Source organism: Scomber japonicus, chromosome 20 (assembly GCF_027409825.1).
Source record: "Scomber japonicus isolate fScoJap1 chromosome 20, fScoJap1.pri, whole genome shotgun sequence".
Classification (NCBI taxonomy): Eukaryota; Metazoa; Chordata; class Actinopteri; order Scombriformes; family Scombridae; genus Scomber; species Scomber japonicus.
Window position 1 is genome coordinate 1,488,571 of NC_070597.1, and position 13,924 is coordinate 1,502,494.

Consider the following 13,924-nt stretch of genomic DNA (forward strand, 5'->3'; position numbering starts at 1 on the left):
AAGAAAAAAGATATAAACTCATCAAACATCTGGACTGACTTTTAAATGATTTCTTGATTTCATGAAAATTTCCAAGTAAAAAAAGTTACAGCTGTTCATATGAGAGAGATTAATGATACTAAATATAATAAAATACAGATAATTATGTTACAAAAGGTCCAATCAGATCTCCTCTCTGCTCTTCTTCTAGTAGTCTTAATAAAGGTCTCACTACTTCCTGTTTTGGAGCGTTGGTGCTGGTGATGATTTTCTTCTTCAGAGGGTTTGTGTTTGTCCTCAGAGGTCCTACTCTGCTCCCTGAGCTCCTTCCTCTTCAGCGGGCTCCCCTTCAGCTCTGGAAACACCCAGGTTATAATAATCCAGCTCAACGTTCTCCTGTGGGTCTGACTTCTGCCCCCTGCTGGCCTGGAGAGACATGACAACACAGATCTGCATCACTCCTCTCTTCAGTTCAAGATAAACAGGCTGAGTGCTTCATTTCAACCAGTCCTCTAAACAAACATGTTCAGTACCTTCATGATGAAATAGAGGGCAGTGTTAGACAGCAGCAGAGTCACCGGCAGGACGACCAGTCTGATGAGGAAAACTGTTCTGTAAAGAGTCTTATCTGGATCTGATGAGACACATTCAGTCATCACATTAGATCACATGACATCATGAGGACAACAGCTCCCATCAAACAGAAACTTTAATGATGTTAAATCTCCTAAAATCAGTGAAGTCTGAAGCAGCTTGTTGATTCAGCTCTTAGAGAATAAGTTCATCTGATCCTCTCTGTATGCTGATGATGTTCAACAAAAAACACTCATGTGTTCACAGCTGCTTTGAAAGAATGAATGAAAGTCTGCTGATTCTCTCCTTAAAGCTCCTGTCTGCTTAAAATGATTCAACTGATTGTTAACAGTCAACATCTTTACATGCAGTTAAATCAGATGTGATCCTGGTGAAGCTCTGAGTTCATCATGTAAACCCTGTTTATTGTCATTATAGTGCTTATCTGGCTTCACTTTTACTTTCCACTACAACACAGTTGTTATGGTTGGATAATGTTAAAGAAGCCGGGAAGGAAACAGTTTACAGCTCCTTCATCAGATTGTGACTCAGCTCTCTGTAGGTCGCTGGGTCGCTCCGGCTGCCTCATGACTTTTTATCAAACATGGAAACAAAGTTAGTGTGACGTCTCAGTTGGACTGAGCTTCACACTCTGCTTCAGCTTACCTGTGACAGTGAGAGAGAGCAGACGGCTCTCAGAGGAGAAGTTATGAGAAAAAACATAGACGCCATAAACACAGCTGTAGTTTCCTTGGTGGGCGGGGTCTGCAGCAGGAAACAGGAAGTCAGCAGAGTGATTGACAGCTGGCTGGGTGTAGTTGTATGTTGTGTTGGAGGAGGTGAAGGTGAGCTGGAAGGAGCCTCCTGGGTACTGAGGCTGGACGGAGCAGCTGATGGTGAAGTTGGAGCCCTGGAGAACCTGAAACCCCTGCTGCTGGGCCTCAGAGACCCCGTCCATGGTAGGAGACACAGAGATGATTGGCTGAAACAGCAGGTCTGTAAATACAGAGAGATGATTGGCTGAAGCAGCAGGTCTGTAAATACAGAGAGATGATTGGCTGAAGCAACTTTTTTATGGGAGTTTGAATCAATGAGCTTCCAGGAACAAGCTAACTTCTCTACCCTTTAGGATGCTGTCGTCCTGGATAAGTTTACAGTTCAGTCCAATGGAAACCACCAACTATCACTGTGACAGAGGAAGGAAAATATTACTGTCAGAGATGATGTCACTGATGGACTTACCTGAGCAGGTGAGCTCCGCGATGTAGGACGAGGAAAATGATAATGCACATTCCCTCAGTGCATATCCAGACTGAAGACAGTCAGATCTGATCCACCATACAGATCTATCTGAGGAATAATTTCTGCTTCTTGTTGAAACAGCAGAGCCACAGTCCAGATCTGAGCAGGCTACTGCTGCTTCCTTCAGGGTCCAGTCAGAGTCACTCACTGGTCTCCACGCTGTTTGTTTCACCTCCAGTGTACCTTCACAGTGACTGGCTCCTCCCACCAACCTGAGCCCTGAACAGAAACAAGAGAGTCATCAGTAAAAGAATAAAGTGAGTTTCATTAGAACAGAAACAAGAGAGTCATCAGTAAAAGAATAAAGTGAGTTTCATTAGAACAGAAACAAGAGAGTCATCAGTAAAAGAATAAAGTGAGTTTCATTAGAACAGAAATGAAGACAAATCAAAGCTGCAGCTCCTCTTCTACCTGAGCAGGTGAGTCCAACAGCTTTACCAGGTGAGCAGGTTCTTCTAGTTGAGTTTGATCTTCTACAGTCCAGGAGAGCAGACTCATTGCCTCCACACTGGAACTCTTTGGTCCACATTGGAGCCTCCACTTCTCCATAGAGCGCCCCCTGGAGGACTGAAGGAGCCCCACAGTCAAGCTCCCTACAGACCACCTCTGCATCCTGCTGGTCAAAGTCAGCTTCACACACTGAGGACCACGACTGCTCAGACTTCACCTCCAGTCTGCCTGAACACAGACTAGTCCCATTCACCAGCCTGACAGAGTCTGGAGAGAGAGAGGACCATCATTAGTTTTGGGAATATTTAACTGCAACATTCATACCAATACAGATTATTTCAAGTTGAAAAAAACGTATTGATACAGAGAGTCTGGCAGCATCTTGTGGTATCATGAGGAACGACACAGTGATAAACGGCAGTTCATGATCTTCAGCTCAGATATTAATTAAAGCTCAAACTACAGCCAACTGTAGTTGTTACTGCTGGTCTGAGTTCATCATATAATCACGTTAACGCTGAGTTATTGTAAATGCCTGCAGAGTGGGCCGAAAGAAAAACATGACTTGCAGATTGACCCTAGAGACATGATGGGACCCTGAACCAGACCGGTGGAGGCAAGCTTTGCCAGCAGCAGTGTGAGCAATGGTGAAGCTAGATCAGAGTAGGTGGGAGTTTCTTTTACTGATGACTGCTTTAAGATCTCCACATGATGTGCGCCAGGCTCCTGTGATAACTGTGGAGGATCCTCGAGGTGATCTGGAGAAGATGGAAGGTAGTCTAACAGTGGAGAGGGCTGAATCTTTGGCTTCAAAAGCTCAAAGTGACATCAGCAGTGATACCGATAACTTTCAATATTGTTGAGACCTATGAGTCCTGTAAATTTCACGAAGATTAGACAAAGTTTTTGGTCACATGACCTACCATTAGGGGGCGCTATGGAGACCCCCTGTCACATCCACGCCCAATGATGTGATATTTCACACGCTGCAGGTATAAACATTTGACAATGTATGGAGGAGTTAGAAGGAGTTGTTGGTTTATGGCAACAAGCGACTGCCACGCCCACCTGGTATAACGTAGGCGAAATCATTATTGAAGTTTTAATCGTCAAGGTCTGAGGATGATACAGTTTGAATCTGAAGTTTCTGGAGTCAAAGCTGTAGGAGGAGTTTGTTAAAGTACGAGGCCTGGAGATGGGTAAAACGCCAGAAAAAATGCACCTGTTAATCAAAACGGCTGACTTCCTCACACACACACGGATGAAGCTACAGCTAATCTGAATTAGACTCCTCCTGTTTTCCTCTGTCAGATTATTGCTTTCAGCAGTAGCAGCTCATGCTATCAGACCTCAGCTCAGACTACAGAGAACTGTAATTATTAACACTGGTCTGAGGTAGGGATGCCCCCTGAAACCTGCTTCTGAACTGGATCATTAGTAGGAGGCAGACACACACACACACACACACACACACACACACACACTCACACACACACACTCACACACACACACACACTAACCCAATGTGAGCAACCTGCAAGAAGATAATGATTGTTTGAAAGCCAAAGTATACTCTGTCATGCTGCAGCAATAGCAGAGTTTTTGGAGCAGTTTGTGGACAGGATGCTGGTGGACTCTTTGCTTACCTAAGCTGCTGTTGGCACAAATGTTTATGGTGACGTCATTCACAATGTTGTGGAGGGCACCGAAGTTCCTGACCATGTACGCATGTGCAGGATCTGCTGTGATTTCCAACAGCTGTGACAGCTTAGCACCCTGAACACCTGAGAAAACAATTGTTCAGTTAAAACTGCTTAAAAATGAAACATCAAAACAAAAGAAACTAAATGGTGGGTAAAATATAATTTAAAGAGGTTTTCTGCTCCTTAAACTGAACTTTAATTAACAGAGCATGCTGATGGTTGTGCATTTTAAATCCCATTAACTAGAAATCATAGTTTACAGCATTGCTGACCATCTGCTGAAGCTCAGCAGGTGGCATTGGTTTTAGTTCATTGTAGTAAAACATAATTATATTGTGACAAAAATGAAATAGCTTGTTTAATTCATATTATTGTCACTTAATTCTCATTCATTCATTAATTAATTTCCCAAACTGCTTATCCTCTCTAGAGGGTTGGGGGGGGGAGTCAATCCCAGCTGTCATTGGGTGAGAGACGGGGTACAACCTAGAGAGGTCACCAGTCCATCACAGGCCTATCATTTCATTATTTTGTGGTAAAATGATGTAGTTTGATAGCTGCAGAATATTTTAGAGTTCATATTCACTTTAAAATCTTTTCTGAGGCTGTGCTGCTTCTTTGTTAATCAAACTATCACAATCAGAGCCACTGAGGCACATATTGGTATTTATTAAATAGTTTCTGTTATGATTCAATGCAGCTGTGTATCTATAGTTTATGTTCATTTTAAGTATATTTAAAGTGAATTTCCAAATATTCCCCCAAAAATGTGCTTGGATGTTTAGTACCAGTCAAAAATGTAGACACACATTCCCATTCACTTCAAAGATTCAGAGTGTCCAAACCTCTGACTGCTGCTGTACAGAAATCAGAAAATAAGTTCAGACTGAAAGATGTTTTTTTTACTAACATGTATAACATGTACATGTGATAGCTGGTAATACGATTTTTAAAAGTCACAAGTCAGTAATGGACCAGGCTTAATATAACTTCAGTGGTTTTCCTGCCTCCTGTGGACTTGTGAGAACATTTGGTTTCCAGAAAAGTAGATTTAATTCAGTGGAAGTCAAAACTAAGATACTCTGCAGATTAAGTGGCCTACAAACTTACCAATACCAATAGCGTAGATCTCAATGCCGCTGTCTCTCAGGTACTGTGATGCAAGGGATACATCGTCCGTGGATCTTCCATCAGTAATCAGGAGAACGATTTTTTGTGAGTCTGCACGCATTCCCTCATTGGGTTTAAAGTTGTTACTGAGGACGTGCTGCAGAGCCTTTCCTGTATGACAGTAATAAAGAGGATTTAAAAGGTACAGAGTGGAAAAGCTGACTGTTGCAAAGACTGTTAGCTGACTGATGGAGCAAATACACAACCTAGTTAAAAAATATCTGAGTCAACCAAAGCTGTAAACCTGTGGAAGAGAGAAGTTTACTACTACAACTCCCAAAATGCATTTCAGTCAGAAGCATCCAATCACTGAGCTTCAAATTCTTTAGTGAGATCCTCATTAAGATTTGTAATATTATTATATTATGATAATTATTGTAATCACCATCATTATAACAGCACCAGCAATCTCTGATTCATAATGTTACACTATGGTCCGATACACACACATAATATCATAATATTAATAACCATGATAGTATTATAATTATTTATATTGATTAATTATTAATATTAGGATAGCAACAATAGTACAAATTACCATTAACATCTGTCTAATTTTCATCATAAACCTACTATTTCTAGAATCAGTCAAAGTCAAAACACTTTTGACTCATTTAATCTGAAGATGTTTTATATGTGGATGTAATCAGAGTCTCTGCCTCAGTCCCTCAGTGTAAAGCTGGTGTGGATCAGACTGATGTTAAATCACCTGTCTCGGTACCTCCAGTTAATTTTTGTACTCTGTTTATGGCCTTCAGCAGGGATCGTTTAGTCTGATGGGTGTTCAGCTCCCACTCGGTCCTTGGGTCCCTACTATACTGAACCAGACCTGCAGAAACCACACAGAGAAGTGAGTCAGATTGACATTGTTTGTCTCTGTGCTCTCTCTCCTCTCAACCCAACCGGTCCAGGCAGATGATCGCCCACCTGGAGTCCGGTTCTGCCTGAGGTTTCTTCCCCAAAAGAAGAGTTTCTCCTTGCCACTGTCGCCAAGTGCTTGCTCATGTGGGATTGTTGGGTCTTTTTCTAAATTAATCAATGAATACAGTCTAGTCCTGCTCCACTTGAAAAGTGCCTCAAGATGACTTTGATATGATTTGGCCCAAGATTAAGTGATCGAAGACATCAGCCACCACCAGTATCTGGACTCCATGGAAGGGTTTCTTAAATTCATTCTCTGGTCTCTGCTGATTGAAACAGTCTGATAATAACCCTGAGTCTACTGTCTGACTCTGCATGTTAGTCAGTCACCATCTGCACTACATAAAGAAAGCTAAATGTTGTCACAAAGAACTCAAATTACATTTGAATACAGTTAATTATTGTAATGCTTCCAGTTTTATCACTGATAACATATAAAAACAGAATGGTGGGAAAAGGCAATGGCTTTCATTAGAGTTACTTTACAGTGCAAGTATACAGAGTATAACATAGGCTTTATGCAGATAGTGGTAACTTTTCTTAAACATGTAAAACCGCTGCTATGCTCCTTTTATCCTCACATCAGCCATTCCCTTCACTTGCTATCATGTTATCATTTTAAAGCTTTTATGCTAATTTTGAACAAAGGACCTGCACCTGTATTTGAATATTTTCACATCATGGTGTAAATATTTTAGTATTTTGAACACGTTTACACAAACAGTAGTAGTTATAGCAGCAGGAGCAGTGGTGTGAACTGTAGTAGTAAAATATTACCGATCTGGACTTTGTCAGGGCCGATGTCGAAGTTCCTGATTATTTTGCTGAGAAAGGACCTCAAGGTGTAAAAGATGTGTGAACCAATGCTCCAAGATCCTTCGACCAACATCACGATGTCAGCCTTGCTGTCACACAGAGAACCTGAAGGAGAGCAAAGGATTATGGGATACAACACACAAGAGACTAAATGTCGAAGCAACACTAAGGCTGTGTCTGAGTGTCTGTAAACTGAGTTTAATGAATTCAATATGTAGAGCCCTCAAATGTTCCACAATGGAACAAAAAGTAGTGTTCATGTTGTGTACACTACTTCCTGAAAGCAATCCCCCAAATCCATGGATCATATTTTATAGAAACAGAATTAGTGGTGAGTAACTCTGCAGCTGACTGGATGACATGAAAGTGACGATGATCAGTGAGTGTCTGAAATTTGGGATTTCTGATCAGTATTGAATACATTTTGTGTATTAATGAGTAGTTAATGAGTGAATGAGGAACGGAGTCATTAATTTGAGACTATTGGTACATAAACCAAACTCCATCCATTCTGGACTGTGATTCTAGATGCTGATCCTCCTGGTGCTTTATTGAGAATATTAACACAACTAAGCTGAGGTATTCTATAAACTCACCACTCAGTCCTTGAGTATAATAACCAAAACGGGGAGGCATTAAAAAAAAAGTCCAAAAATGAAAAAGGAAACATGAAAAAAAAATTTGCCAACCGTATTAATCAGTCTATACTGCTACCGTAGAGAGCCAGTGATATGAAGGGAAAAGTGTTCATCCTTTGGTGCCGCTGGGTTCACATGTTGGAAGTGCTGGGGCTATAGTATCCATGTAGAATTTCTCTGCGTCCTTCGGCGCGGTAAAGCTGTACCTCCCACCGTTGAACGTGAGCCGCAGCCGAGCCGGAAACAGTATACCATATCTGATGTTTTCCGCCCAGAGTTTTTGCTTGATATTATTAAAAGATACCCTCCGGGAAGCAACTTCAGTTGTGAAATCCGGGAAAATATGCACTGATTGTCTTTGAAAGGAGAGTGGTCCCCTCTCCCTGGCCAGTTGAAGGATATGCTGTTTCACCCTGAAGTGATGCCTCCCGACCAGGCCTCACACCGAGGCCTGGTCGGGAGGCAAGGCGGTGTGCCCGGTCCAGCGTTCCAGGTACATCTAGGATGACTGTACGAAAGGGCCGTCAGATCAGAGGCAGATACGCGTGACAGTTACACGCGGCGCATCGGGAGCGCGTGCACGCGAGTCTGAAGACGGCAGAAAGTGCAGAGTGGAGAGAGAGAGAGAGCTGACGCTGCCAGTCAGAAGCTGCCAGCCAGAGACTAAGTGGTTCAATTGATAATTGTGTGCGTGCGTCCATGAGACCTGTAAGTCGTATTATTTATGTTGCTAGTTCACTATCATTTGTTGTCATAAGTTGTTAATTATAGCCACCTAGCTTGGAGCTGCTTACTAACATGAAAACATGTGGTTGTTAATTGATTAGCTAGGATGTGTAGCTATGTATTTTTCTGTAATAAGTTAGAAAGTGCACTGTTTATGTTAATTAGTTACACTGCATATAATATGCAGAAAGGTGCGTTTATTACAATTATTAAAGGTGCATTATGTCAATATATTTTGTGTATGTAATGTGGGTCAGATAATATGTTTCTTTCTTTTTCTGGACAGAACCACTCACACAAAGCTATGCCCATGTTCTGTACTGTTGCTTGAGCTTAATTAAACAGTCAAACTAAAGAAGAGTTGTCAGCATCTGTGTTTTGACGGACACACCTGGGGCAAAGCTAGAGATCAGAATCAGCCAAACAGCAATTTATACAGTCCTTTATTACCCCTCAGTAACAATGACCATGCCCAAAGTCTCAGCAAAAAAATTAGACTCAAGGTCCTCCGTCTTAGCCATTAGCGACTTGTTACATTTCTCCAGAGATTTGCATTTGGCCTCGAGTGCAGTTAGTCTATTGTCACAATCTTGCAATGAGCTTTCAACCGCAATGCGACGTGAGCCAAACGAGTCAACAGTAGATTGTGTCCATAGAGGCGCCAGTCTTGGCTCGAAAAAATTCAATTAATTGAATAATTACTGAGAGAGAAGGGCCTCCTCCTTCGGCGCTGCTAAAGTCAGCGTGGCTGGGTGGTAGCACAGGGTTAGCTCTCTCGCTAGCCTGTCTAGTAGTGGAACCCGTAATTCCTCGAGCTGAACGCTCCTGACTTGAGTTTCCTCTTCCAGCCGTAACACACTGTCTCTAGCCGTTCAGATGATACAAGATTACAAGATGAAATTAACGTTTGTTCCTTAATTAGTGAATAGATGTGCAGGAGCTGGTAAGGGTGCGTCCACCTCGTCGCTATTTGTCACCTTCTCTTAATTTAAGAGAGTACACATACAGCACAGAAGCTCGGTCTCCTCTGTGCTCACACACACACACACTCACTCACACTCACACTCACACACACACACACACACACACACACACACACACACACACACACACACTAACCCAATGTGAGCCACCTGCAAGAAGATAATGATTGTTTGAAAGCCAAAGTGGACTCAGTGCTCATGCTGCAGCAATAGCAGAGTTTTGGGAGCAGTTTGTGGACAGGATGCTGGTGGAAACAGTACACCTCAGAGGTAGACAGGACATGTTGAAGGCTACACTCTCAAAGCACTGATAGTGAGAGTCCTCTACACTTGATACAAGTATCAAGACATCTTGTACCTTTCATAGCTTCCTCCACCAACACCTGAAGTGACATCAACGTCTTTCAAAACTTTAAGATTGATTCTGACATCAGTGGATCAGTGTGGCTCTAACATGTATCACTGTTTGATGGACTCTTTGCTTACCTAAGCTGCTGTCGGCACAGATGTTTATTGTGAGGCCATTCACAATGTCGTGGAGGGCATTGAAGTCATAGACCAGGTACACATGTGCAGGATCTGCTGTGATTACTAACAGGTCTGAATCCTCAGCACCCATAACACCTGAGAAAACAATTGTACAGTTAAAACTGCTTAAAAATGAAACTTAAAGAGGTTTTCTGCTCCTTAAACTGAACTTTCATTAACAGAGCATGCTGATGGTTGTGCATTTTAAATCCCATTAACTAGAAATCATAGTTTACAGCATTGCTGACCATCTGCTGAAGCTTAGCAGGTGGCATTGGTTTTAGTTCATTGTAGTAAAACATAATTACATTGTGACAAACATGAAATAGCTTGTTTAATTCATATTATTGTCACTTAATTCTCATTCTCATTCATTCATTTCCCAAACTGCTTATCCTCTCTAGAGGGTTGGGGGGGGGAGTCAATCCCAGCTGTCATTGGGTGAGAGACGGGGTACAACCTAGAGGTCACCAGTCCATCACAGGCCTATCATATCATTATTTTGTGGTAAAATGATGTAGTTTGATAGCTGCAGAATATTTTAGAGTTCATATTCACTTTAAAATCTTTTCTGAGGCTGTGCTGCTTCTTTGTTAATCAAACTATCACAATCAGAGCCACTGAGGCACATATTGGTATTAATTAAATAGTTTCTGTTATGATTCAATGCAGCTGTGTATCTATAGTTTATATACATTTTAAGTATATTTAAAGTGCATTTCCAAATATTCCCCCAAAAATGTGCTTGGATGTTTAGTACCAGTCAAAAATGTAGACACACATTCCCATTCACTTCAAAGATTCAGAGTGTCCAAACCTCTGACTGCTGCTGTACAGAAATCAGAAAATAAGTTCAGATTGAAAGATGTTTTTTTTACTAACATGTATAATATGTACATGTGATAGCTGGTAATACGATTTTTAAAATTTGGAGTCATAAGTCAGTAATGGACCAGGCTTAATATAACTTCAGTGGTTTTCCTGCCTCCTGTGGACTTGTGAGAACATTTGGTTTCCAGAAAAGTAGATTTAATTCAGTGGAAGACAAAACTAAGATACTCTGCAGATTAAGTGGCCTACAAACTTGGAAAAGGTTAATATGGTCATACCAATAGCGTGGATCTCAATGCCGCTGTCTCTCAGGTACTGTGATGCAAAGAATACATCGTCCTGAGATGCTCCATCAGTAATCAGGAGAACGATTTTTGGTGAGTCTGCACGCATTCCCACATCGGGTTTAAAGTTGTTACTGAGGACGTGCTGCAGAGCCTTTCCTGTATGACAGTAATAAAGAGGATTTAAAAGGTACAGAGTGGAAAAGCTGACTGTTGCAAAGACTGTTAGCTGACTGATGGAGCAAATACACAACCTAGTTAAAAAATATCTGAGTCAACCAAAGCTGTAAACCTGTGGAAGAGAGAAGTTTACTACTACAACTCCCAAAATGCATTTCAGTCAGAAGCATCCAATCACTGAGCTTCAAATTCTTTAGTGAGATCCTCATTAAGATTTGTAATATTATTATATTATGATAATTATTGTAATCACCATCATTATAACAGCACCAGCAATCGCTGATTCATAATATTACACTATGGTCCGATACACACACATAATATCATAATATTAATAACCATGATAGTATTATAATTATTTATATTGATTAATTATTAATATTAGGATAGTAACAATAGTACAAATTACCATTATCATCCATCTAATTTTCATCATAAACCTACTATTTCTAGAATCAGTCAAAGTCAAAACACTTTTGACTCATTTAATCTGAAGATGTTTTATATGTGGATGTAATCAGAGTCTCTGCCTCAGTCCCTCAGTGTAAAGCTGGTGTGGATCAGACTGATGTTAAATCACCTGTCTCGGTACCTCCAGTTAATTTTTGTACTCTGTTTATGGCCTTCAGCAGGGATCGTTTAGTCTGATGGGTGTTCAGCTCCCACTCGGTCCTTGGGTCCCTACTATACTGAACCAGACCTGCAGAAACCACACAGAGAAGTGTAACACTGACACACTGACCCATTTGTTTTTAAATGATAACGAGAATATCAACGATGATAATTTGACATGTGCATTTGTTTATTACTATTCTTATTGTTATTATCTCGATAACATTATGGTTTCCCCAACACTCACCATCAACAGACGTTGCATGTCTGTACTAATTAGCATTTGTATAGAGGGACCAAAAGACTTCAAGAGCCATTCCAGCAGTTCAGTCCAGTAGGACAAATAAATGAAGCTTAGCCAAAGTTCAGACAGGAAGACCATCTTTTTGTTAGTCATTCTGATCCTTCTCACAGCTCATACTGATCTCTGTCAAAGCTCATAATTTCCTTGCTGTTATTTCTGGAGCATCAATTGACACATCAGCTGTTCACCTCACCTGGTCAAGTCTAACCAATAGCACGCTGACACACCTTCATTGTCAGCCTATCATATTGCAGCTGTCTTTATAATGTTCTCCTTCTCTGCTCAGGTGATTTCTTGATGCTGTTTTGTGCGACCCACCTCCTCCACATCACTACCCAGTCTTCAGATTCCTCAATGCAACACTTCAACCTCATCAGCTGATCAGTCTCAGCAGAGTCAGATTGACATTGTTTGTCTCTGTGCTCTCTCTCCTCTCAACCCAACCGGTCCAGGCAGATGATCGCCCACCTGGAGTCCGGTTCTGCCTGAGGTTTCTTCCCCAAAAGAAGAGTTTCTCCTTGCCACTGTCGCCAAGTGCTTGCTCATGTGGGATTGTTGGGTCTTTTTCTAAATTAATCAATGAATACAGTCTAGTCCTGCTCCACTTGAAAAGTGCCTCAAGATGACTTTGATATGATTTGGCCCAAGATTAAGTGATCGAAGACATCAGCCACCACCAGTATCTGGACTCCATGGAAGGGTTTCTTAAATTCATTCTCTGGTCTCTGCTGATTGAAACAGTCTGATAATAACCCTGAGTCTACTGTCTGACTCTGCATGTTAGTCAGTCACCATCTGCACTACATAAAGAAAGCTAAATGTTGTCACAAAGAACTCAAATTACATTTGAATACAGTTAATTATTGTAATGCTTCCAGTTTTATCACTGATAACATATAAAAACAGAATGGTGGGAAAAGGCAATGGCTTTCATTAGAGTTACTTTACAGTGCAAGTATACAGAGTATAACATAGGCTTTATGCAGATAGTGGTAACTTTTCTTAAACATGTAAAACCGCTGCTATGCTCCTTTTATCCTCACATCAGCCATTCCCTTCACTTGCTATCATGTTATCATTTTAAAGCTTTTATGCTAATTTTGAACAAAGGACCTGCACCTGTATTTGAATATTTTCACATCATGGTGTAAATATTTTAGTATTTTGAACACGTTTACACAAACAGTAGTAGTTATAGCAGCAGGAGCAGTGGTGTGAACTGTAGTAGTAAAATATTACCGATCTGGACTTTGTCAGGGCCGATGTCGAAGTTGTTGACTATTTTACTTAGAAAGGACTTCACCATGCTGAATTGTTGATTGGAAATCCTGTAAGATCCTTGGACCAACATCACGATGTCAGCCTTGCTGTCACACAGAGAACCTGAAGGGGAGCAAAGGATTATGGGATACAACACACAAGGAGACCAAATGTCGAAGCAACACTAAGGCTGTGTCTGAGTGTCTGTAAACTGAGTTTAATGCATCCAATATGTAGAGCCCTCAAATGTTCCACAATGGAACAAAAAGTAGTGTTCATGTTGTGTACACTACTTCCTGAAAGCAATCCCCCAAATCCATGGATCATATTTTATAGAAACAGAATTAGTGGTGAGTAACTCTGCAGCTGACTGGATGACATGAAAATGACGATGATCAGTGAGTGTCTGAAATTTGGGATTTCTGATCAGTATTGAATACATTTTGTGTATTAATGAGTAGTTAATGAGTGAATGAGGGACGGAGACATTAGTTTGAGACTATTATTACATAAACCAAACTCCATCTATTCTGGACTGTGATTCTAGATGCTGATCCTCCTGGAGGATCCAGAAGTGTTCCCAGGCCAGATGAGGTTTATATTGTCCCTGCAGTGGGTTCTACTGTGGAGTCTCCTACCAGTTGGACATGCCCATCCCCAT

The 13,924-nt window shown here is 41.1% G+C and overlaps 1 protein-coding gene and 1 long non-coding RNA gene across 2 annotated transcripts; both read right to left on the bottom strand.

Moving 5' to 3' along the window:
* Window positions 1-381: 381 nt before the first annotated feature.
* On the bottom strand, window positions 382-1,282 carry LOC128381625 (uncharacterized). Its single transcript, XR_008323561.1, has 3 exons — window positions 1,219-1,282; window positions 513-613; window positions 382-405 (listed from the first exon to the last, which is right to left on the bottom strand). It is a non-coding gene; the product is annotated as an uncharacterized LOC128381625 (long non-coding RNA).
* A 1,544-nt stretch (window positions 1,283-2,826) lies between these two features.
* LOC128381805 (collagen alpha-1(XII) chain-like) lies at window positions 2,827-13,924 on the bottom strand. The gene is made up of 11 exons (XM_053341839.1): window positions 13,902-13,924; window positions 13,243-13,370; window positions 11,680-11,787; window positions 10,902-11,066; window positions 9,751-9,888; window positions 7,968-8,063; window positions 6,879-7,022; window positions 5,902-6,009; window positions 5,118-5,288; window positions 3,951-4,088; window positions 2,827-3,062 (listed from the first exon to the last, which is right to left on the bottom strand). The coding sequence occupies exons 1-11, from the start codon at window positions 13,922-13,924 to the stop codon at window positions 2,827-2,829; spliced, it is 1,455 nt and encodes a 484-aa protein (XP_053197814.1).

What these genes read in the sequence shown, in the direction of transcription:
- LOC128381805 (XM_053341839.1), bottom strand. Translation starts at nt 13,924, where the DNA reads ATGGGGATGGGCATGTCCAACTG. An exon ending in AGTACAAAAATTAACTGGAG is followed by an intron (nt 11,067 to 11,679) that starts GTACCGAGACAG and finishes ACTGTCATACAG; the next exon opens with GAAAGGCTCTGCAGCACGTC. An exon ending in GATCTACGCTATTGGTATTG is followed by an intron (nt 4,089 to 5,117) that starts GTAAGTTTGTAG and finishes TTGTTTTCTCAG; the next exon opens with GTGTTCAGGGTGCTAAGCTG.